The 25,081-nt window shown below is 36.6% G+C and overlaps 1 protein-coding gene across 1 annotated transcript in view; it reads left to right on the forward strand.

Moving 5' to 3' along the window:
* The window catches only part of LOC117285224 (WD repeat-containing protein 70-like), a 76,015-nt gene that overhangs the window by 26,547 nt on the left and 24,387 nt on the right, over window positions 1-25,081 (forward strand). Inside the window, exon 5 of the mRNA XM_033761197.1 lies at window positions 8,418-8,610. Within this exon, the coding sequence (XP_033617088.1) occupies window positions 8,418-8,610 (193 nt within the window). The remainder of the gene's footprint in view (window positions 1-8,417; window positions 8,611-25,081) is intronic.

Below are 25,081 nucleotides of genomic sequence, written 5' to 3' on the forward strand. Positions count from 1 at the left end.
GGTCAGGTGTAGTGGTGCACATCTGTAATCCTACCACTCAGGAGGCTGAGGCAGGAGGATTGTCACAAGTTCGAGGCCAGCCTGTGCTATATATTTCAAGGCCAGCCTGAACTACATAGCAAGACCCTGTCTTTAGAAAAAAAATTACTTTGAAGTGAAATTTCATACTGTGTAAACTAATTACAGTATTATCTTTAAAAATCCAGGTTCATAGAATAATATAAGTCATCTAATGTTTAGATTTTTGTTTTTGTTGTGGTGGGGATTCAAACCCAGGGCCTCTTACATGCCATAGGTAAGTGTTTTATCACTGAGCTATATCCCAGACCCATGATATATATTTAATTGCCAAATTGGTTCCATAAACTTCAGTGGTCACATATAATGTTTTGGGCAGTCTACCATTGGATTGACTTTTTTTTTTTCAGTATTGGGAATCAGACCCAGGGGTGGTGTATTCTCACCGAGCTACATCTCAGTCCTTTTTATTTTATTATTTTTTTGAGGGGGCACTGGGGATGAACCCAGTGCTACATTCCCTGAGCTACATTCCCAGACCTTTTTAAAAGTTTTTCATTTTGAGACAGGGTCTTGCTACATCACTGAGTTGCCCAGTGTGCGCTTGAATTGTGATCCTTCTGCCTTGGCTTCCCAGAGTGCTGGGATTACAGGTGTATATCATCACATCTGGCTTTATTTTTTATTTTGAGATAGAGTCTTCCTAAGTTGCCCAGAATAGCCTTGAACTTGCTATCCTCTTATCTAAGCCTGTTGAACAGTGGGGTTATTGGCATGTACCACTGTACTTGGTTTGTTTTAATTGACTTGCTTTTATTTTTGGTAGAAAAAAGTCTCCCAAAACCTTAATACAGAAAATATCATTTATAGCTTGTAGTATCATTTTTTGCTTACCTCTTCCCTAGAACGGATCTTTAATATCTTGAGTAAGATCTCTTATTTATTTATTTATTTTATGTTTTTCTTGTACTGGGTATTGAAATCAGGACGTTGCACTTGCAAGGCAGGCGTGGTGCTCACTGAGCCAAATCCCTGGCCCAAGATCTCTTTCTAAAAGTCACAATTACTAGTGAACATTAATTACTAGTGCAGAGCAGTAGGTTTTATTGTGACATTTTACACACATTTGAAGGCATGGCTTTATTTAAAATTTAAAAATAATTTTTTTTTCTTATTTTGACCTTTTATGACAATGTCATTTTGTAATGCAGGCTGGCCTTGAACTCACTTTGTAGCCCAGGTTGCTCTTGAACTAGCTGTGATGCTCCTGTCCTGGCCTCCTGAGTGCTGGGATTACAGACATGTACCACTATGCCTGGCTTAAAATTATTTATTTATTTATTTATTTGGTATTGGGGATTGAACTCAGACCTTGCACTTGCAAAGCATTTGGCAGCACCACTGAGCTACGTCACTGGCCTTACTTATTTATTTTACAATGCTTTGGGGTCAAATCCATTTCCTATGCATGCCAGGAAATTACTATACCACTGAGCTGCATTCTTAGCCCTTAAACAGAATCTTAACTCCACAGTAATCTTTTTTTTTTTTTTTTTTTTTTTTTTTTTTTTTTTTTTTAAAGTTTTTTCTTTTTTTTTTTATTGAGACAGGTTCTCACTGTGTAGTTGAGACTGCCCTGGAAGTCACTATGTAGCCCAGTCTCGTCTCAAACTCACAGCGATCGTCCTTCCTCAGCCTCCCGAGTGCTGGGATTACAGGTGTGCGCCACCTCACCCGGCTAACTCCACAGTAATCTTAATATTTACAGTTTGTTTCTTTTCTCATTTTGCTTGGTAATCCTGTCCACTCTTAAGCTTCCTGAGTAGTTAAGGCCAGTCATGAAGTCAAGATCTCCTGCTTCAGCCTCTTGAGTGCTGGAGGTACAAGGTGTACACCTGTATACCTGGTTTTGTAGTTTGTATCGGGAAGGGGAATAGGACTACAAATCTGATTCTCTCTTTTTGTGACAGTGCAACCCTGATACCGCTTGAAGTCACTGGAGCATATGGGTACCTTTGGATGTAGTAGTGAAGAGCAGAAGTTAGTAATTGTTTTTTTTTTGTCAAAGACAGATGGTGAATATTTCAGGCAATAGGAGCCATAGAATCTCTAAGCCATTCATCTTGCTGCACTTCATACATAAAGGAATTGCTGAGACTGTATCCCAAAAGAACTTTAAAAATAAGCAGCATGCCCAAGTTAGCCAACTCTTGTAATGGAGTATCATTTCTTTATTCACCAATACAAATTCAGTTTTGGATTATCTACTGTTTTATGTCATTACCTACAGTTAAAAGGAAATGTTCCTTACCTGGGCCTGGTGGCACACGCTTGTATAGTAATCCCAGCACTCAGGAGGCTGGGACTGGACGATTGCCATGAGTTTGAGTCTAGCCTGGGCTGCAGAGTGAGTTCAAGCCCAGCCTGAACTACATTGAGAACCTGTGTCAAAAAATAAAAAAACAACAACCATAAAAGGAAATTATCTTTTTTTTTTAAAAAAAGAACTTTTAATGTTTACATTTAGTTTATGTTGGTGTAATTTAAGACGTCAACAACTGAAGTTTTTGGGAATTTATTATTATCATTACCATCTTGACAAAAAATGATTCCATTAATTGAGGGTTGTTAAAAATTCTATTAGTTTCATTGATTCTGTATTTTCCTGCATACTAACCATAATACCAAAGATGCAGTATTGCTGTTGGGAGTAAGTTTATTATAATGAGAAAACTCAAGCATTCTAGTGAACTCTGGGGTAAGTTCCCATCACTGCAACAAAACAAACAAAATCCCTAAACCCAATATTACTTTTGCTACTAGTGATTTAAATTGAAGAATTACTGTGGCGTTATTCTTGTAAAATACAAAAATAGAAATAAAAATCAAGAAAAATACAGTAGCACAAATTTATTGCTGTATTTTATTGATCAAAGAATGGAAGTTTACTTACTACTATCTCAGGAAGACCTCCACTGAATAATACATGGCAGATGAATAGACCTGTTGAAACTTTGGTTTGGAATATATTACTATCAAATGCATTATGTTGATTTTCTATATTTATTAAGAACTCCTGAAGCTGTTTCTGTGCTTTGAATCATGTTACTATAAAAATAATGTTACTGTGGCTAAATGTAATTGAAATTTGCTTGAAGCCTTTTTTAAAGAAATGTGTGCTTTTTAAGAACTTATATTTTACTACAAAATGCAATCCAGAATGTTTCTACTTTATTAGAATGTGTTAACTGGCTGTGGTGGCACATTCCTGTAATCCCAGTACTCAGAGACTGAGGCAGGAGAATCACTGCAAGTTTGAGGCCAGCCTGGGCTACATAGTGAGTACAGAGCTATGACCCTCTCAAAAAAAAAAAAAAAAAAAAAAAAAGTGTATAATTTACTTCTAGAATTTAGCACCTTGAAAAATCTATTTTATAAATGCTTTTTAAAATGACACACATAGAACACAGTTGCCCTTTTTGCCATTGTTTCTAGGAAGGTTCATGTTCAATTTTAGCATTCTTTTGTGATTGTCTCATTCTCAAAGTCCTGTTTAGGGAATTTGAATAACAGTATTAGAAGACTGGGTTAGTTACTATTGCAAAGAATAAAAAGAAGATAGAGTAGTGACTTTGTTTTGTTCTAAGATTACTCTTTCTTTTCAAAAATAAGTAAATAAACACTATCGGGTTTTACTATAAAGCAAGTGGCAACTTTTAGGGGGCCCTAAAGTACTGGTGCTGTCAGGAGGCTATCTGTACCAGTCCTGAAAAGAGCCATGGTAACTATTTTCTTGGTGGGGAGGGGAACAACTGATTAAAGGGAATTCTTTTTTGAGATCTTGTAAGCCAATACATTTTTTTTCCTCATTGAGTTTATTGGTACATTTTAGGTATACAGTACAGTTACATTCACCATTGGGATCTTGTACCTTTACATGACAGGTCTTGGTTCTCATTTTTTTCCCCTTACCCCTGCCCTCCCTTTATCCCCTCCTCCCTTCCCTACTTATAAATACTTTATTTCCATTTTTTCATTTTCTCATATTTTTTTCTTTTCCCTTATTTCCTTTCCCCCACCCTTCCCACTTCCCTGACATCTTTAGCCCTTTTCTTCCTATTTCATATTGTCAATTATACCACTAGGATCTTATGTACAATTACAGTTTTTAACACCAGAGAAACTGTTCAGTATTTACACATATGTGACTTGTTTCACTTAAGAGTGTATCCTCAATATGCATCCATTTTCCTACGAATGACTCTAATTTCTTATTTTTTATGGCTGAGTACTATTCCATTTTATAGAAAAGCCACATCTTTATCCAGTCTCTAACTGGTGGGCAAATGGGCTGTTTCCAAGTTTCAGCTATTACAAACTGTGCCACTACAAACATGGGTGTGCATATATCACTGTGGTATGATTCTTTTAATTCTTTTGGAAAGATACCCAGCAGTGTGATATCTGGGTCAAACAGAACCTCTAGTCCTACCTCTTTGAGGTATCTCCATATTGATTTCCACAGTGGTTGCACCAGTCTGCACTCCCACCAACAATGGAGAAGGGTTCCTTTTTCCCCCACAACCCCACCAACATTTGTTATTGTTTGATTTCTTGATAGCAGCCATTTTTTATGGGGTAAGGTGGAATCTCAGTGTTGTTTCCATCTGCATCTCTCAAATGATATTTTTAAATAATAAAATATGACATTGCTAATTAGCTAAAGAATTGTAAACATTTTTATGCTAGTGACTTTCAAAATGCTTCTAGTTTAAAAACTCTATGTTAAAAAACTAAATATAAGCAGGTAGTGAAAAATTCTTAAATTGAATGACTTTTCCTCTTATATAGTCATTTAAAAGCTGAAGTTTTTGGGGCCCGGGATTTAGCTCAGTGGTTCGGTGGCCTGCCTTGCAAGCACAAGGACCCAAGTTCAATCCCCGTGCTAGTGACTTTCAAAATGCTTCTAGTTTAAAAACTCTATGTTAAAAAACTAAATATAAGCAGGTAGTGAAAAATTCTTAAATTGAATGACTTTTCCTCTTATATAGTCATTTAAAAGCTGAAGTTTTTGGGGCCCGGGATTTAGCTCAGTGGTTCGGTGGCCTGCCTTGCAAGCACAAGGACCCAAGTTCAATCCCCGGTATAAAAAACCGCTGAGCTAAATCCCTGGCCCCTGGAATATAATTTTTTTCAAAATTATTCTCCTTCCTTCTCTTTCTTTTTTTATTCCTCCCTTCCATATAATAGCTTTTTCCTTTTGGGGATTTCCCCACATTTTCATTTTTTATCCATGTCTGATTGAGGTAGAAGATTTTTGTCTGAAATTTAGTCACCCAGAACTGGTTGTGGCCTGCTGTTAGGATGACAGTCACTAAAATGTTGATCCATGTACACTTGTGTACACTTACTAAGTATAAATTGTTTCTTTGGTGTGAATTTATTTCTAGGATTGTTCTACAGGTCTCCTGACTGTAATCATTATTAGGTTAGTTTGTTTCCTCTGTGATATTGAGAGCTTGTTTCACAAAACGTGAATAACTTTCTGAAAATCTGTTATTATTTAAATTTGGTTTATAGAAAGACAGTTACTTAACCCTGCCATCACATACAGGAGAGCAAGGAATTTAGCTGAGCAGTGCTGCACGTGCCTGGCAAGTGCAAGGTCCTGAGTTTGATTCCTGGTACTGAAAAGAAAAAGTCACATACAGGAAAGAAAAATGTTATTTATTCTATTTAATATTGATTTGAGATAGAAAGAAATGTAGATGTACACAGTCCTCATTTGTAGGGTAGGGAATTTTTAAGCATTTGCATTTCCTTTTAAGAAATAAATTTTATGAATGGATTTTATTTATGGATATAATTCCTGAATTGATACTGTATACCCACAGACTTTAATATTAAATTAAAATCTCTTTTAAAATGTTGCCAAGAAAAGAATAGGGTTTACCTCTTCTAGTTATTTTCTCTCGCTGGAGTTAGTGTTTTGACACCATATTAAGTCAAGGCACGTTTTAAACAAGGAATATGTTCTGTTTCCATCAGGCATTTTTGGACATAATTCATGGACTTTGTTTTTTAGTATATTGGAAGTATGTTAAAAGGTTTTTCCTTGGCTTGGGCACATTAGAAGCAAAAAGCCAAATATGGAGTTAGAATCTACATAGAAACAAATGCATTTCATTCAGATTTTATGTGGGTATTAGGCCTGGATAATCAGCCATGAAATTGACATGGATCAGTTTAGTTCTCAGTTTAATGCTTACTTTTGAACTAGTTAACTTGGTTAACTTAGCATGGATGCTAAGGATCAACATTTCTGTTTAGAGCTCTTGATAGCCTGAATAATTATACATTAAAAATATGTGACTTCTAAATGACAGAGGGAAACCGGTTTTAGTCACAAGGGAGATAATCTGAGAGTATACATAGCTTAGTGTAAACTTATTCATTGAATTATTATTAAGTAGTGTGGATTAGGCACTGTTAGGGGAACTGGAAATACAGGTGTTACAGGTCAGATTAAGATTTCTGCTCCTTGACCTTTTATTGGTTTGGGGACTCTGAAGGGGTAGGTAATATTTTGAACAACAAGTAGCCAATCAAATAACATGATTTAACATGTATATAATAAAATAAAGTAGTTAAGGTAATGGTGAGGTGTAAAAATTTCTAAAAGGTATGCGTGAAGCCTTTTTGATGAGGTGACAGTTGAGGACATTGGTAAGAAAGAAGCCACATAAGCAGTGGGAGGAATGCTCCAGCAGGTGATCTGTAAGTACAGTATTCCTTGTTATGCTAAGCATACGTGAAAATAAAAAGGAAAGTTGTATTTTTTCCTTCAGTAGCTGTTAAGTGCCATAAGCACAGCAATGAAGAAAAAAAAAAAAAAAAAAAAAGAAATTCCTCATTAGGTGGAAACAGTGGTGACTCAGTGCCTACAATCCCTGGTGCTGGGAGGCTGAGACAGAAGGATTGAAAATTTGAGGCCAACAAAGTGAGACCCCACTCTAGAATTAAAAAAATGAAAAAGAGTGAGATATAGTTTATCACTGCTAGGATTCAATCCTTATTACCACAAAAACACCAGAAATTTTTGCTATCATGGAGCTTATGTATCTGACCTACTTCATTAAATGGGAGTTAGAGTTTTAATTTTATAAAATATTTGAAAGTTTAATTGATACAATTAGGAATTCTCAGCTCTGGGGATTTAGCTCAGTGGTTCCACCATCTGCCTTGCAAGCACAAGGTCCTGAGTTTGATCCCTGGTACACACACACACACACACACACACACACAGACACACACACACGCACTCACGCACACACACACACACACACACATAAACAAATTCTCATCCTTTGGGGCAGAGTGCAGGTATAGTGGATGATAGTGGCTTTTAGAATGCCTAGAGTTACTTGATTGAGACCTTAATGAGAGTAATAGCCTTTTCGTGTATTATATTAAAAAAGAAAAGAGTGGGGGGCTGGGGATTTAGCTCAGTGGTTCTGCCACCTGCCTTGCATATGCAAGGTCCTGAGTTCGATTCCTGGTACAAAAAAAAAAAGAGAAAAGATTGGGTATGAGTGTGCCCTAGAACAGTGATGGTGAGCCTTTTAGAGCTTTCAGTGATACAGAGTACCCACTGCTGTGGCATGTGTGCCATTGCCACCATTGCCCTAGAGAAAGGTATTTTTTAGAATCGAGGAATAATAATATATGTAATGTTTTAACAACTTGCCAAATGTAGATTAGCACTGAGAAATAGTTTGTAGTTCAGAATTTATACTGAAGTATTTTAGAAGTAATACTAGGTTTTTTACAGGAATGGCCTTATTTGCTCCTGTGACAAACTGTTGGATTCAAATATAATTAATAGAGGCATTGGTTATCTCAGTGCTTTTAACTTTTATGGATCTAGTACTTTGTAGTTTTTCTTCGGTGTTCTGTTGTTCCCCTATTTCTTTATGAGGGATAATGATTTAATGAATCTCTTAACATATATTTGACTTTGTAATCTTTGTTTTATGTTTAGTTAAGATAGTGAGAAGAGGGTATTTTTAAAACTTAAGCTAAAATAATATTTGCACTGTAAATTTAATGTTTGAATTGTAAATTTAAAAACATTTGAAATCCAGATATGGTGTTGCATACCTGCAATCCCAGCATCTGGAAAGCTGAGACAGGAGGATTTTGAGTTTGAGGCCAGCCTGGACTACATAGTGAGACGCTGTCACAGAAACCCAAAATAAGCAAATAAGCAAAAAGACCAACAAACATTTGACAGATTCAGTTGTTACAAGGGCAGTCAAGAACTATCTCCAGAGATACTACTGGAAGGGCAAAGACTTTAAAGCAGCAGAAGCAAAGATTTTCTATTTCTTTATTTTCAGAGATACAAGCAGCAGTGAAAGCGAAGACAGTTCTGATTCTTCTTCTGATGAGTTAATTGGCCCTCCTTTACCCCTTAAAATGGTAGGAGAACCAGTTAATCTGGAGGAAGACATACTTGGTCCTTTGCTTCCACCTCTTTCTGAAGAAGAAGAAGAAGAAGAAGATGATGATGATGATGATGAAGGAGAAGAAGTAAGTATCCACTGGTAATTTAAGAATTCATCAGTTTACTGCTAAACTTAATAATAAGAGTAAATTTAAAACATGAAAAAATAAATCTGACAACCCTTGTTTAAAATAATCTCAGGGTGAGGTGTGGTGGCATTTACCTGTAATCCCAGCACTCAGGAGGCTGAGGCAGGAGAATCAGTGTGAGTTCGAGACCAGCCTGGGCTACATAGTGAGTTGCAGGTCAGTCTCAACTACATAGTGAGACCCTATCTCAAAAAACAAAAAAACAAACAAACAAAAAAAATCTTAGGAAGAAAGAAATAGACCTCAAAAATAATAAAAGTCTAGTATATAAGTTATAGTTTTCTGAGCAGTTGTCCAAAGAACAGAAATAAAATATATAACCTTCAAAATAGTAAAGGGAAAAAATGATAAAGAAAACTAGTGTATTTTTTGCAATTGTTACCTGGAGTAGACATTCTATTTAACATTTTTCTTCTCTATGAGAGAGATTATCTCAAGTAATTAAGAAGTGAAATGAACAATAGTAATGGACAGAAAAGAAATAGCTTTTATGAATTTGTCAAAGACTTCGTACAAATGAGTATTTGAATATTTTTATACAGGGCAGGGCATATCAAATTTATCAGTTCCAAATAAAGCTTTTAATTTAGATTTTGTAAATTTTTCTTTCATATGAAACAACACATATGTTTATATAAGCTTAGATTATATATGCATGTATAAATACATCATGTGGATATGTCAAATTAAGAAGAGAAACATAAGATAAATTTGGCAGTTTTATTAAAGATTGTACTTTATAAGTTCCAAGAAATTACAATACTGACTTTCTCCCTTTGATATCAGCTATTGTAGCTTTTAAATATCTGTCATTGAAATGTTTTCACTAAAATCTCTTTACTAGAAAATTCATCATTTTCTATTATATTTTGGTAAAAACTTCTAAAGTTTCCTTGTATATAAAATCAGGAAATAGCTAAATTATGACCACTGGAGAGCCATATTCACATTTCCAAATTTCTAAGCCATTTGCTCCACATGTTTAGATCACAGAATGCTATGGAAACATGAAATGTGCAGGAGATGCAATGCTGATTATGCCCAAAGCAGGCTGTAAGCAGTGTAGGCTGTAAAGAGTTCACCCCATAGTTGGCTTGTTTACAGAAGTGTGTCTGGCCAAGGCCTATGTGCTGAAGTCAGAGTAACTCACACCCAAATTTTGTTCCCACAACTAAAACCTTAACTAGAAGAACACTGTTCTAATTACAACCATATATTTTGCTTATTCTTTTCCTAATTTGAGAATGCTTTGTCTTGTCTTTTACAAGCCTTGCTTACATTAATTTCCATAGAAACCACATGACCGTGCATCCTCCAATGTAGTACTGCCCTTGTACATAGCTTGCCTTAGCCCAGTTGACTACTAATAAAAATCAGTGGCTTGGACCGACCAGTGCCTTTATTGGTTGCACTGGCATTGGCCATCCTGGTGCCCTGTTTTCTGTCTCTCTTAGTTCTGTCTTTTAGTTTTTCTCAGGCTTGTATCATACACTGAGTAGGACACTGCAGCCTTCTGTAGAGGTTTCCAGTAATGTTTCAGAGGTTCCCAGTAAAGATGTGCTTACTTATTTTTGGTAATTTGTAGAGTACTATGAAATGTGACAGTGGATTTTGGAATGGGTCGAATGTTTGTGTCTTAGTAAAATGTATATGTTGAAGTCCTAACCTCCATTGTGGCTGATTTTAAAGACGAGGCCTCTGTTTTGGTTTAGATCTAAAATGTTCCCCATAGTTCTCACGTTTAGTGGTACGGCCTCTTCAGAAGGGTTGGGTCACTGGGAGCATGACTTGGAAGAATGTATTCCTGTTCCCAGCTCTTCCCTGCTCTCTCTGCTTCCTGGCTGCCATGGTTTGTGCACCATTTCCTCCAGTGGGCCCTCTGCCATCGCGTGTCTGTCTTAAAGCCAGCCTGCCATGGAGTGAGACTTTGAGGCAAAATAAACCTCTTCTCCTTTAACTTGTGGTTATTGAGTATTTTGTGTCAGTGCCAAGGGTGACTAAGACTGCCTCTAAGAAAGCAGTTAAAATTACATAGGATCACTGTCTTTATAAGAGTAGAACCCAAAAGTGTGTGCTCATAGCCCTGCTCCCTCACCCCAGGTAGGGAGGCATGGCAAGGTGAGGCCTTAGCAGAAGGTGGTCTACAAATCCAGAAGGAAGGTCTTACCAGAAACCAAATCTACCAGCATCTTACTTACTTATGAACTTCTAGCTTTCAGAATGCTGAGGAAATAAATAATTCAAATGTATATTCTTTACTAATTTATCTTAATTTGTACAAGAAAAAAACGTGGTACTTCTTAGAGGAGATTTTATTCATCCCCTCTATTTCCACAACTGCTATATAATTTATTTCCCAGTCAGCGCTGCTTGTCTCAGCAACTCAATATTTTTCAATAATATGTCTAATTTCTTTCCTCAGAATAGGCTGATTATCTGTCTATCTATCTGTCTATCTTTCATGATTGATAAGTATGTTAGACCTTTTCAATCCTTATTTTGATTGTTAATTCTCCCTTACAAAAAGGAGTCTACTCGTATTAAGTTGATACTGATAAAACTGTAGTGTTGCTTTTCCATTCCTCTAGTTTCTGTTACTGAAATTCTGTCCAACTTTTATAAACCATTTCAAATGTAATTTTTCTCTAAGCAACATTTCCAGATATGAATTGCATGTGCTACTTCACAGGGTTGGTTTCTGCCTTCTGTAGCAAATGACTTGTTTTCTTTGTTGTCATTATTTGTGTGCTTACTCTTCTGCTCCCCTTTTGCAATTACATGTAATAACCTCAAGTACAAGGACTTGAAGATAGAAAGTGTAGTAATTTCAAACAACTTAGAGTGTAGTAATTTCAAACAACTTCTGTAGGTATTTTAGTATAATACCGTGTACAGAAGTGTTATTTCTTAGGCTGGGAAGTAGCTCAGTAGTAGAATGCTTGCCTCACATGAGAGAGGCCCTGGGTTCAATCCCTGGTGTCAGTAAAACAAAACACTTAAAAAAGAAATTAGAGAAACAGAATTGAACTTTTTTGGTTTTTATGATTGAAACATTCATTTTATGGCTTCTTTTAATTTTATAATTTTTGAGCGTTTTTCTTTCTTTTTTTTTTTGGTACTAGGAATGGAATTCGGGTCCTTATGTTTGCAAGGCAGGTGGCGAAACCACTGAGCTAAATCTATCCCTAGCCCCCCCCCCGCTTTTTTTTTTTGTACCAGGGATTGAACTCAGGACCTTGTGCTTGCCAGGCAGGCATGATGCCACTGAGCTAAAACCCCAGCCCTTGAGTCTTTTTCTTTATGACATATCAATCCTCAGTTTTATTTAGAAAATGAAAATAGAGGTGTAAATTGAGCAAATGCAAGCATAGAAGTAAAGGTAATCATCTATTTCTATAAGGACCATTATATATGCATTGTCCTAACCTTCCTGTTCAGTTACACAACAGTTTAATAATTGTGAAAACTGCCCCAAGGTAGAACAAAACTCACTAAATTGTATAGAGCATAGTTCTTTGCACCCCTTCTAATCACACCTTTTTTAAAAAATGAGTTTTTGATAGCTCTAGAATTTGAAGGAAAGTAGCCAGAGAGTGCATGTTAGTGTGTACATTATAGACTGCACTGCCAGCCAGTGATTACTTTTTAAAAGATGCATTTTACTTTAGTTTCTGGATAGTTGTTGTGGTTAGTGTTACTGTTTGAGTCACTGGATTGGAATTGTTAATATATATTATAGTTTCTCTTTATGACAAACTTGGTTTTTTACTTATTCTTTATTCCACTTATGTCTGATAGCAATAAATTTGAGTCTATCTTTTTTCTTAGGATTGAACAAGTAAAGATTAAAGTACAAAGAATCACAGAAAAGGGGTGAAGAGTAATTTAAAACCATTCCTATTATTTCTCCATGGTCCTATTTTTTAATTTTTATTTTTTTTAGGTGAGGAAGGTTGTAACTGATAATTAAATGGAGACTTTGGGATTATTGAGGATTTTCATTATTCTTGCTATCCTGTTTCCCATTACTACAGAAAATTGGAAGTTGGATTTTTATGACTGTAACTAAAGGCTGGTTGTAACACTGACTTTTTAGCTGTGAGCACCTGTTTTCCATGAACTTTGTCTGACTCCCTGCCTGGCACGTTCTGTGGTTGAGAGTCCAAGATTGGGCCCCCACCGTGCTTCTCTGTCTTCTAGTCTGAGGCTTTTCATCTCTTTGGCCTTGGTCATTGCCAAGCACCTGTATCAGTCAGTCTCTTCCTCATGCTGAAGGAAAGGTTGAAGAATTAAACATGGTTAAAAATTCTCTCTTAGTTTTTAGTAGTATGAAAATGAAATGAATCTTGGAAACAACATTGTGTGGTTTTGTTGTCTTCATCATCATAATCAGTATTTCACTAATGATCAATTTTAATTTAACTGAAGCTGACTAGGAAGAAAAGTTATTTAAAAAGTGTGAAGAGGGCCAGGGATTTAGCTTAGTGGTGCTGCGCCTGCCTCGCAAACTCAAGAACTCGAGTTCAATCCCCAGTACCAAAAGAAAAAAAAAGTGTGAAGAAGCTTAATGATTTTAGCTTCAAAGAAGAATTAATACTGTTTAAAACAGAGCATTTTAGCTAGACCTGCAAGGTGTTGTCACCAGAAGATGCTAGAAGCTCTATTCCAAAATCCAGGCAGTATATTCCTTAGCATTTCTAAACTGCTGGTACAGAAGGTCTTCAGTCTTTAAAATGGGCACTAGGGGGCAATGGAGGCATTTTGGCAAGAATCCATTTTTTTTTCCTCCTGTCTCTTGCCTATGGTGGAAGGAAAAAAGAGAATGTTTGATAGTGTAGTGTACAAATTAGAACAGGTGAATTTAATATTGAGATGAATGCTAGAATAATTTCTGTTATAATCTTTTGTGATTTGACAGTGTTATAACAAATATGTTTAAAATTGATCTTAAAGCATTTTAAGTAACAACCCCCTTTTTCTGGAGCCAAGTTTTGATATGTAATTCAGGCTAGTCTTCAACTCACTATGTACCCTAGACCTGTCTCAAACTTGTGGCAATGTGATCCTCCTGCCTCAGCCTCCTGAGTCCTGGATTTACCGGCACCAACCATACCCGGCATTTATCAGATTCCTGTATAGTATAAGGTTGACTAGTAGGAATTCTGAGCATAGGCTCTTCATAATTTAAGATTTGCATTTTTAAGGTCAAATAAGATTTATTCCTGTAATCGTTAGTGTGACTTTTATTTTTTTATGGGTGTGTGTGTGTGTGTGTGTGTGTGTGTGTGGTGACACTAGGGATTGAACCCAGGGCCTTCACACAGAGCTATATTGCCAGTCCTTTTTAAAATTTACTTAAAAAAGGAAAAACAGAAAAAAAAGAAAAATATAATAAAAAAATTTTATTTAAGATAGTCTTGCTAATTGCTGAGTTGCCCATGCTGTGCTTAGCTTGTGATCTTCCTACCTCAGTCTCCGGGAGTGCAGGAATTACAGGCATATACCACCAATGCCTGACAGTGAAACCTAAACTTAAAAAAACACAGTGAGTTTGAGATCTTGTTACACCCCTGCTCTAACCCGGGTAGTTTGCTAAGAAATGCAGTCTCTTCCCTCCGTCTCTAAGACCCTACGTGACTTGGTTTCTGCAAGTTTGACCATCTCCTTTCACTTGGTAAAGGTCTTGTTCACTCCTCTGTAGCCACACCAACCTTTCTGCTTTTCTTTGAATAACTATGCTTATCCCCACGTGGAGCCTTTCTACTTGCTCTTTCCTCTTTACAGAGTGATACACAGAGCTTCATGTGAGTTCCTCACATTTTCTGGATCTTTGCTCAGCTCTGACCTTTTCTCATCACTTTATGTCTTTTTTTTTTCTTTTGGTACTAGGGATCTAACGCAGGTCCGTGTGCTTGCGAAGCAGGTGGCGGAACCACTGAGCTAAATCCCCAGCCCTCATCACTTTGTGTAAATATCCTTCCTCCCCAGTGTCCCACCTCCTGTTCACTGCTTTTCCTGTCATTGCTTTATGGTACTTATGGTACTTACTGTTACCTGACACTTTATTGGTTTGTTGTAATATCACATTGTCTCTTATACTATTGCCTTCTCAGTGGCTTCACAGGTACCCGCTACATATTAAGTACACAGGAAGTACTTGTAGCATGGAGGAATGAATGGCCATGCTTGCTGGTGATCATATCCCTCTAATAATTTTACTGAATCAGAGTCATATTCTGATCTAGTCTCATGCTTTAGACACTTCAGGAGCCCTTGGTGCATTCCAGTTCCAGATTCTGCCACGGTTCCCTTGTCCCCTCCTCCCATTAAGTTTATTGGTACATTTAAAGCAAACAGTACAGTTGCATTTATCATTGGGATCTTGTACCTTTACATGATATATCTTGGTTTTTATTTTTTCCCCATACCCCTGCCCTCCTTTTACCCCCTTCACCCTTCCCTATTTACAAAGACTTTGTTTCCATTTTTTCCTTTTTTCACATTTTTTATTTTCCCTTATTTCCTTTCCCTTCCCTTTCCCACTTCCCCTTTAGCCATTTTTGTCCTATTTCACACTGTCAATTCACAGTTCCCTTGTTAAAGGCTGCAGTCAATTTTAAACTCCACTGCCAGGTGTCCTTTAGTACCCACATAAGGGTTTCTGAGCATTGGTTTTTATTTTGTTCAATAAACATTGTGTGTACCTGCTATGTGAATGGACGCTCTGGATTTGGAACATTTTGTTAGTAATTAAGGTATTGGGGGTAGATGGACTAGTTTGTGCAGATAATGCAAAGCATACTTTTAAGTACAGTGAAGTTTCACTAATAAATTGTTTTAATATGTTCATGTGTGTATTCAGTATTATAGTTTGGTAAATATCTAAACACCTGTCAATTTAATGTATATACTGTACAGTGAATTGCAAATGTTGCTGTTATAACATTTCATTAAATCTGTGGGAATGATGCTAAAAAAGTCCTCTTCTGCTCCCAAAGCCATTGTCATATGAGGATCTTGTTGAATTTGCCTACTTAAAATTGAGAAAATTAGCAAGAATGTAAGTGATCTGTTAGTATAAGAGCCTTTGAAAAAATTGATGAAGACTTTGAATATTTTTTGGATATATAGCCCTCTAGATAATAATGCTGCCCTCTAAATAATAGTCCTGCCAGAGTCAATCCTATAAAGTTCAGGATGCTATGTTGTCATAAATTTTAGTTTGGAAAATTACGCAATACATCTCATAAAATAATACTTTATTTTTGCTTATTTGTTTGTTTGTTTTTCAAAGTTGCCCTTGAACTCATGGCAGTCCTCCTGCCTCAGCTTCTGAATGCTGGAATTACAGGCATGCACCACCGTGACTGCTTGCTTTTTTGTAGTTTCTAACACTTAGTATATTCTGAGATTTGTTGCAGTTATAACTTACATTTTAAAAGATTTGTATCTAAAAATTTAAATTTTAGTCGGGCTGGGTGTTGTATACCTGTAATCCCAGAATTTGGGAGGCTGAGATAGGAGGATCACCATGAGTGTGAGGCCAGTCTGGTTTACATAGTGAGTTCAAAGCTAGCCTGAACTACATAGTAAGACCCTGATTCAAAACAGTTTTGAATGTTATTTTAAGATATTTTAATCCAATCTTTTTATGACAATTTTGTTTTCCATTTTAAATGACTATTTCTTTTAGAGTCATGAAAAATACTATGATATTTCTCCTTATGGCCTTTTTATTTTTATTTTTTTATAACCATATACCTTGTCTTCTATAGTCAAAGAACCTGTCCCAATGTATCCAAAAATCTCTTGGCATACCTCCTGTTTTCTCAAAACATTTTTTTTCCTTTTACTGAAGGATATTTTCTACCACCAGTAGTCCATATAAGGAGTGGAATCCTCCTGTTTAATAATGTCTTTCATTTCTCTTTTCCTGTCCTAGTTCCTTATGTATCCTGCATGTGCCTCACCTAGTGTCTGATTGACTCATTTCATTTTACCTTACAGCTTTTCTTTCTCTCTTTCAAACTGAATTAGGTGTACTTGAATCTAGGGCTTTCACACTAAGCTACATCCCCAGCCCTTTTAAAAGATTTTTTATTTTGAGATAAGTTCTTTATAAATTTTCCAGGATGGGCTCAAATTTGTAATCCTCCTGCCTCAGCCTCCCACATTACAGGCATGCACCATCATGCCAAGCTATCATTGTGGTTACATTTTTATCCGTTTCTTATTTTCATTTTATTAATTTAAAGATTTATTTTTGGCTGCTTTGTTTTATTTTACCAACTAGTAAGTATCTTAAGAACTAGTCACGTAATTATTTTATGCACTCTAAATATTAAAAAGCTTTTTAGTTTAGTAGTATAAACACAGTATGTGAAAGTAAAACAGTTCCCTTAATCTTTTACCCCTTCTATTTGTATGTGTGAAACTAGAAAATTTGCATGTCAATGTTGAGGTTTCTTAATACTTAATATTAAAAAGTGCTTTCAAAATCATGAATATTTACCAACATTGGCAGAATTTCTCTTTTAGTAGAATTGGGTACTTTGTTGTTATCTTGATTATAAAGTTTGTCTTTGACTAAATTATAAATTTTGTTTAAAAAATGCTAAATTGATAGAATACAGTGCATTCATGTGAAAGCAGTGCCAATAGAACTAACTTTTTTTTTTTTTTTTTTTTTTTTTTGAGTTTATTGGTACATTTAGGGATACAGTACAGTTACATTCATTGTTGGGATCATGTACCTTTACATGGCAAGTCTTGATTCTCATTTTTTTCCCCTTACCTCTGCCCTCCCTTCACCCCCTCCTCCCCTCCCCATCTACAAACACTTTATTTTCATCTTTTCATTCTCTCACATTTTTTTCTTTTCCCTTTTTGTTCTTCCCCTACGTATCACACCTTCCCTACACCTTTAGCGCCCTTCCTCCCTTTTCTAAATGTCAGTAATCTTATTAGAATCTTATGCATTGTTGCAGAATATTCACACCAGGGAAACTATTCGGTATTTACACATGTGGGACTTATTTATTTCACTTAGGAGTATATCTTCAATATGTATCCATTTTCCTATGAATGAATCTATTCTCTCGCTCTTTATGGCTGAGTAATATTCCATTTTACAGAAAAACCACAACTTCTTTATCCAGTTTCCAACGGATGGGCAAAGAGGTCGTTTCCAAGATTTAGCTATTACAAACTGTGCCGCTATAAACATGGGTGCACATACTTCTCTGTGATATGATTCTTTCAGTTCTCTTGGAAAGATACCCAACAGAGGGATGGCTGGGTCCAATGGAACCTCCAGTCCAAGCTCTTTGAGGTATCTCCATATTGATTTCCATAGGGGTTGCACTAGTCTGCACTCCCACCAACAATGGAGGAGGGTTCCTTTCTCCCCACAACCCCGCCAACATTTGTTATTGTGTGATTTCTTGATAGCAGCCATTCTTTGTGGGGTGAGGTGGAATCTTAGTGTTGTTTTCATCTGCATCTCTCGAATGACCAGTGATGTGGAACATTTTTTCATATATTTTCTTGCTGCTTTCACTTCTTTGTATGAGAAATGTCTGTTCATTTCGGATGCCCATTTTTGGATCGGGTCTTTATATTTGGGGGGACTGATTGTTTTGAGTTCTTTATATATCCTTGATAATAGTCCTTTGTCTGAGGTACAGCTGGTAAAAATTTTTTCCCACATTGTAGATTGTCTCTTAGTTCTGCTAATGGTTTCTTTAGAACTAACTTTTAAAATTCATCTGTAGGCCTTGATCCTCACTTGGAAAGATATTTTGTTCATACTATTTGTTGCTGAATGTGAGAAGTACAGCTCATTTTGAATTTGAAATGAAACCAAGATTACCAAGTTGATGCACGCAGCCTACTAGGCAGCTGTTGAATGGTGGTTTTGTCATTTTACTTCTGATCTGGATTGGTGACAGTTTTTATTCACAGTTTTTTGCATCCCATAGTGCCTGGCACCCTGTAAATTGGGATGCATTTTTAAAATTAAGTGAAGGAACTAATGGTACAGTCATAGTGTGCACTTTCACTAAAAGTAGTCAGGAATTGACCATTAAACTATAATTTTGTATCTGCGGTCACCTTTTGTTTCATGTATAATAAATAAAGGGCTGGGGATTTAGCTCAGTAGCTCCGTCACCTGATAAAAAAGCAGAAGGTCCTGAGTTCAATCCCCAGTACAAAAAAAAAAAAAAAAAAAGGGTAAACATATGCTTAAATCTAGACCCAAACAATATTATCAGCAGTACATACTCTATTAGTGCAACAATATTCCAAATACTTAAAAAGAATTAATTCATTTAGTCCTTCCAGTACCCCTATGAAGTGAAAGTTGTTATCCCCTTTTGGCAGAAAGTGAAACTAGTACTCAGAAATATTAAATAACTTCCTTGTGGCCATTCTGTAATAAATGGTGGAGCCGGGCTTCAAATTTAGGGAATCTAGGGGCTGGGGATTTAGCTCAGTGGTTCTGCCGCCTTCCTCACAAGCACAAGGACCTGAGTTCAATCCCAGTTCCAAAAAAAAAAATTTAGGGAATCTCATCTAGAATCCATGTACTTAACCATATGGCCTACTTACTACTAGCTGTGACCTATCCTGCTTCTCAGGGTCATCCCCTTGTCTTTCTCCTAAACTTTTTTGGTTTGGCTTGTTTTTTTGAGACAAGATCTTGCTATGTAGTACAGACTAATCTTGAACTATGTACCCCAGGCTGGTCTCAAACTTGCAGCAATCCTCCTGCCTCAGCCTCCTGAGTACTGGGATTACAGGCGTGCATCATCACACCTGGCCTTTTCTCCTAAACTTGTCTGAAGCCCCATTGCATATGCATTGATCAGTTTGATTATGAATGTTTCATTCATTGTAACATCCTTCTCCTTTGTCTGGATGCTAGCCATTGCTTAGTACATCTCCTTTCATCTTCTCAGCAGTGACCTTTGTGGGGCACATTGTGGCAGACCTATCTCCATGAAGAAAGTACTTTTTTATTTTTTAGAATCTAGCTTTTTTTCCCAGTGAAAGGAAAGCACTTTCTTGTGAAAATCTTCATTGACTCACAAAAAGATTGAGTATCTCCTCCTTTGTTCTATGTCTGTATTTTTTGTGTTCCTCTATTTTATATTTAAATAATAGCTTTATTGAGATGTAATTTGTGTATCCAAAAATTCACCATTTTCAAATATACAATTTAGTATATTCACTGAGTTGTGTAATCATCACCACCCTGATTTTTTTTAACCTTTTTATCTCTCAGAGGACAAACCCTGTAACCTTTGGATTTCATTTCCAGCCCTGCCCCACCCTACAATCCTTGGCAAGCACTAATGTACTTTCTCTCTCTATAGATTTCTCTTTATGGACATTTCTTGCCCTGGAATTATATATATATATTGTTTTTGTGTCTGGCTTCTTTACTTGTGTAATGTTCTCAAGGTTCATCTGTGCTAAAGCACAAATCAGTACTTGATATATTTTTATTGCCTCATGATGCTCCATTGTGTGGATATAATACATTTCTTCATTAGTTGATGGGTATTTATGTTTTTCATACTGTATGACTGTTATGTACTAGCATTTGAATGGTGTAGTTTTTGGGTGTGTATACCCAGCAGTGGAATTACTGGATCTTTCGGTAATTCTGAGTTAACAGTGGAAGGAACTGCAAAGCTTTTCCAGAGTGGTTGCACCAATTTGCACTCTTTCTAGTAGTAGATGAAGTTTCAGTTTATCCATATCTTCACCAACATTTGTTATTGTTACAGCCATTGTATTATATATTCATGGTAGTCATTCTGTTATAGCCATTCTTCCTATTTAGCATGCATACAGATCTCCTGGGAACCATGTAAATGAGCAGACTCTGATTTATAGGTCAAGGGAGAAGCTTGAGATTCTGAATTTTTGACAAGTTTCCTGACAAATATCCATGGTGATGCTCTGTGGACTACATTTTGAGTATTAAAACATTTGAGCATATCTTAGGTTCTGTGAGTGCTGAGGAGATCAGGCTCAGGCATCTGTTCCTATTCATTCCACTTACTAAATGATGTTTTGTTTCCTTAATGAATCAGTCAACAAATACATATATTTTATAGATAGAACGCAAGGAACTTGAGGCATTTTTTGATTTATCAGCAGGATCTCCTTTGTATTACAGGCTGGCTCAAACTCACAATCCTGCTTCAGCCTCTCAAATGTTGGCTTTATAGGTGCCATCCCCCTTAGCCTCTGACAACTACCATTCTCTTTGTCTCTGAATTTGGCTGTTCTAGATATTTCACATAGGTGGAAACATACAGTATTTGTATTGTGTGTTATGTGATTTGCTTGTTTCATTAGCATAATGTTCACAAGGTTTGACCTTGTGTAGTAGGTCAAAGTTAATACCTACTAAGTTGTAGTAGGTATTACAATTTCCTTCCTTTTTGAGGCTGACTACTATTCCATTGTATGTGTATCTACATTTTGTTGATTCATTCATCTGTAGATGGATATGTGGGTTACTTCTACCTTTTGACAATAAGCAATGCTGCTATGAACATAAGTGTACAAATAAAGAACCTGCTTTCAGTTGTTTTGAGTATATAACTAGAACTGGAATTGCTGGAGGCTATAACTCAATTTTTAATGTATTTAGGAACCTCCACACTGTTTTTCATAGTAGCTGCGCCATTTCACACTCTCATCAGCTATGAACAGTAGTCCCAGTTTCTTCTCTGACCATATTTTTTATTTTCTGTTTTTTTATTGTTGCTGTTTTAAATCATAGCTATCCTGATGAGTATGAAGTATCTCACTGTGATTTTAATTATCATATTTTTAATGATTGGGGTCCCATCACTTGCCTTGTCACTGAGACAAAATACCTGGCACCTACAATTTAAAGAAGAAGAGGCTTATTTCCGCTTGCAGTTTCAGAAGTTTCAGTCTGTATTTGATGTGGTGCCAACACCAACAACAGCATGGCCCTGGTAGTGGAAAGGCTGTGGCCATCAAAGTGGTCAGGGACCAGAGAGAGAAGGAAGAACTCGGGGGATGATAAACCCTTCCAGGTCATGTCCTTGCTCTAGTGACCTACCTTTTCTGACCAGGTCCCACTCGCAGTAGTAAGTTAGCTATGTTGCCCCTGTGATTCAATCACCTTCCAAAAGCCCCACTTATGAGTTTATCATGAGGCCTTTGGGGAAGTCTTTATTCAAGCCATGACAGTTAGTGGTGTTGAGCATCTTTTATGTGCATATAAGTTGTTTTTATATCTTCTTTGGAAAATACCTCTTCAAGTCCATTGTTGAAATTTTTTTGTCATTGGGATGTAGAAATTCTTTGTATATTTTCAATATTAACTTGTTACTAGAAATCTGACTGGAAAAGCATTTCCCCCATTCTTTGGATATGCATTTCATTCTCTTGATATTGTCCTTTGATGCACAGAAGTCTTTAATTTTGATGAAGACTCTATTTTTTTGGTTGCCTGTGTTTTTCATGTCAAATCCAAAAGTTTCTTGTCATATTCAGTTTTTTTCTCTGTTTTATTTTTAATATTTGTCAAGGTTTAACTCTTACATTCAGGTCTTTAATCCATTTTGAGTTAATATTTTTATATGATATAAGGTAAGGCTACAGCTTTATTCTTTTGCATGTGAGTTTCCAGTTTGCCCAACACTATTTATTGAAAAGACTATCTTTGGCATGCTGGTCAGAATCACTTGACTACATCTAAGGATAGTGCTCTTGAATTTACCTTTTGGGTTTTCTAGTGCTTGTTCTAAGGGTTACATTTAAGTGTACATAATTTATCATATCTACTAATAGCATTTTGTTTCAGTAAATAGGGAACTCTTACCTTCTTTTACATTCCTTTGCCCTTCTCTATGTATAACATAATTATTTTAAGGGTTTCTTCTGCATACATTTGGGCCCATACTAGAGGATTTTATAATTTATGCTTTAACGAAGACAAATTCTTGAAGTCCAAGCATAGGAAGAAAACATTGTATTCACTGACATATTTGCTTATTCTTTTACCTTTCCTGTCCTTCCCTTTCCTTCCTTTTCTCCTCCCTCCCTCCCTCCCTCCCTCCCTCCTTCCTTCCTTCCTTCCTTCCTTCCTTCCTTCCTTCCTTCCCCTTCCTTCCTTCCTTCCTTCCTTCCTTCCTTCCTTCCTTCCTTCTTCCTTTCCCCTTTTTTGTTCAGGAAACATCCTGTAACCATGCTTTTTTGGGTATGTCTGCTGTTGACAAATTCTCTTACTTTTTAATTTTTTTTTCCTAAAGGATATTTTCTTTGGTTATAGTATTCTTTATTTTTTGGAGACAGGGTCTTGCTATGTAGTTCAGGCTGGCCTTGAATTCATTATGTAGTCCAGGCTGGTCTGCAGCTCGAAGTGATCCTCCTCTGCCTTCTGAATGCCTGAACTACAAGCATCCACCCCCACAGCTGGCTTCTTTGTTTTTTTGTTTGTTTGTTTTTACACCGGGGATCAAACTTGGGACCTTGCGCTTGGAGGCAGGCGGCTGGCCAAACCACTGAGCTAAATCCCTGGCCCTTCTTGTTCTTTTATTCTTAAAAATATTATGCTACTTCCTTCAGGTCTCCATGCTTTTTTTTTTTTTTGGTATATTGGTATGTTTACAGTATGTAATCATTACATTCATTGTGAGGAGTAGGCATTTGTATATTTCTGGTCCTTTGGCTAGAGAGAGTATGCCTTTGTGAGGACTTTTTTTTTGTCAGTGCCAGTGGCATTTTGGATTAATGTCAGTTTTAGCCTTAAATTTGTAATGTATGAGATAAAGAGCAAATAAAGGGAATTCACCACTGAGGTGTTCCTCATATCCTGAGCTCTTAGCCAGTTTGCCTTCTCTCCATTTTTTTTAGACTCTTATTTTTGTTTTGTATATTATCCCAGGTTTATCTGTCCATGTTAGGGTTAGGAAAAAAATACATCAGGATGATCTACCTGGAAGTAGAAGTCTAGTCCTTAACATTAAGTAACAATGTACAGTACCATGGTATTTCTCAATATTTACATTTTTTTTTAGCCTTTCCCTATGTGGTATGTGCCCTTCCCTATGTATGTGTTTCCATAGGTGAAAATTAGAGAATAAAAATGGAGATTCATCTTTTAATCATTGGATAAATAAATCTTAGTGGAAAGGAATTCATGGAATATTGCTCAGAATTTAATTAGTAAGGTGTCAAAATGTTTAGACCACAGTGAGTACAGACACAGATAAATCTGCTTTTGTGATAGGTATTTCATCAATCAAGAAATAAATTTCATTTTCCCAAGGTCTTAAAATAGAGATGACTTTACAGCTGAAAAACTGTTGGAAAGCATAGACTTCATGTTCATTACTGTAGCAATAGCTTGTGTCAGGTCTTGGTGGAGAAGATGTGCATGTGAAGCAGGGAAGGATTGGGGGCAGGAGGACAACTGATCATCTTAAGTTGTTGAGCATGGAAAGAGGTTCTTTTTTTGGGGTACCAGGGATCAGACTCAGGACTTTGCACTTGCAAGGCAGGTGCTGTGCCACTGAGTTAAGTTCTCAGCTCTGGAAAGACGTTTCTTGGGAGAGTTGTTTTGAGGCTTAGAAGGCAAGTGTAATTCAGTTCAAATTAGAGCCAAATATTGTGCAAATCAAAAGGTAAGAGATGAACTTGCCGTTTTGAATCCATTTTACACACACACACACACACACACACACATGCGTGTGCTCGTTCTTTTGGTCCAAGTTAGAGTCATGGGAAATTGTTAACATTAGTACAATTACCTCTATTTAAAAGATATGGATCTGGGGATTTAGCTCAGTGGTGCTGCCACCTGCTTCATAAGCACAAGGACCTGAGTTCATTTCAGTCCCTGGTACAAAAAAACAAAACAAACAAACAAAATATGTAAACTAAAGCTAAAAAAATTCCACATCACTGGTTATTCGAGAGATGCAGAGGAAAACAACACTGAGATTCCACCTCACCCTACAAAGAATGGCTGCTATCAAGAAATCAACCAATAACCAATGTTGGTGGTGTTGTGGGGAGAAAGGAACCCTTCTCCATTGTTGGTGGGAGTGCAGACTGGTGCAACCACTGTGGAAATCAATATGGAGATACCTCAAAGAGGTAGGACTAGAGGTTCTGTTTGACCCAGATATCACACTGCTGGGTATCTTTCCAAAAGAATTAAAAGAATCATACCACAATGATATATGCGCACCCATGTTTGTAGCGGCAGTTTGTAATAACTGAAACTTGGAAACAGCCCCTTTGCCCGTCAGTTGGAGACTGGATAAAGATGTGGTTTTTCTATAAAATGGAATACTACTCAGCCATAAAAATGAGAAATTATATTCATTCATAGGAAAATGGTTACATA

The sequence above is a fragment of the Fukomys damarensis genome, unplaced genomic scaffold (assembly GCF_012274545.1).
Source record: "Fukomys damarensis isolate Sample0158 unplaced genomic scaffold, DMR_v1.0_HiC HiC_scaffold_1, whole genome shotgun sequence".
Taxonomy (NCBI): Eukaryota; Metazoa; Chordata; class Mammalia; order Rodentia; family Bathyergidae; genus Fukomys; species Fukomys damarensis.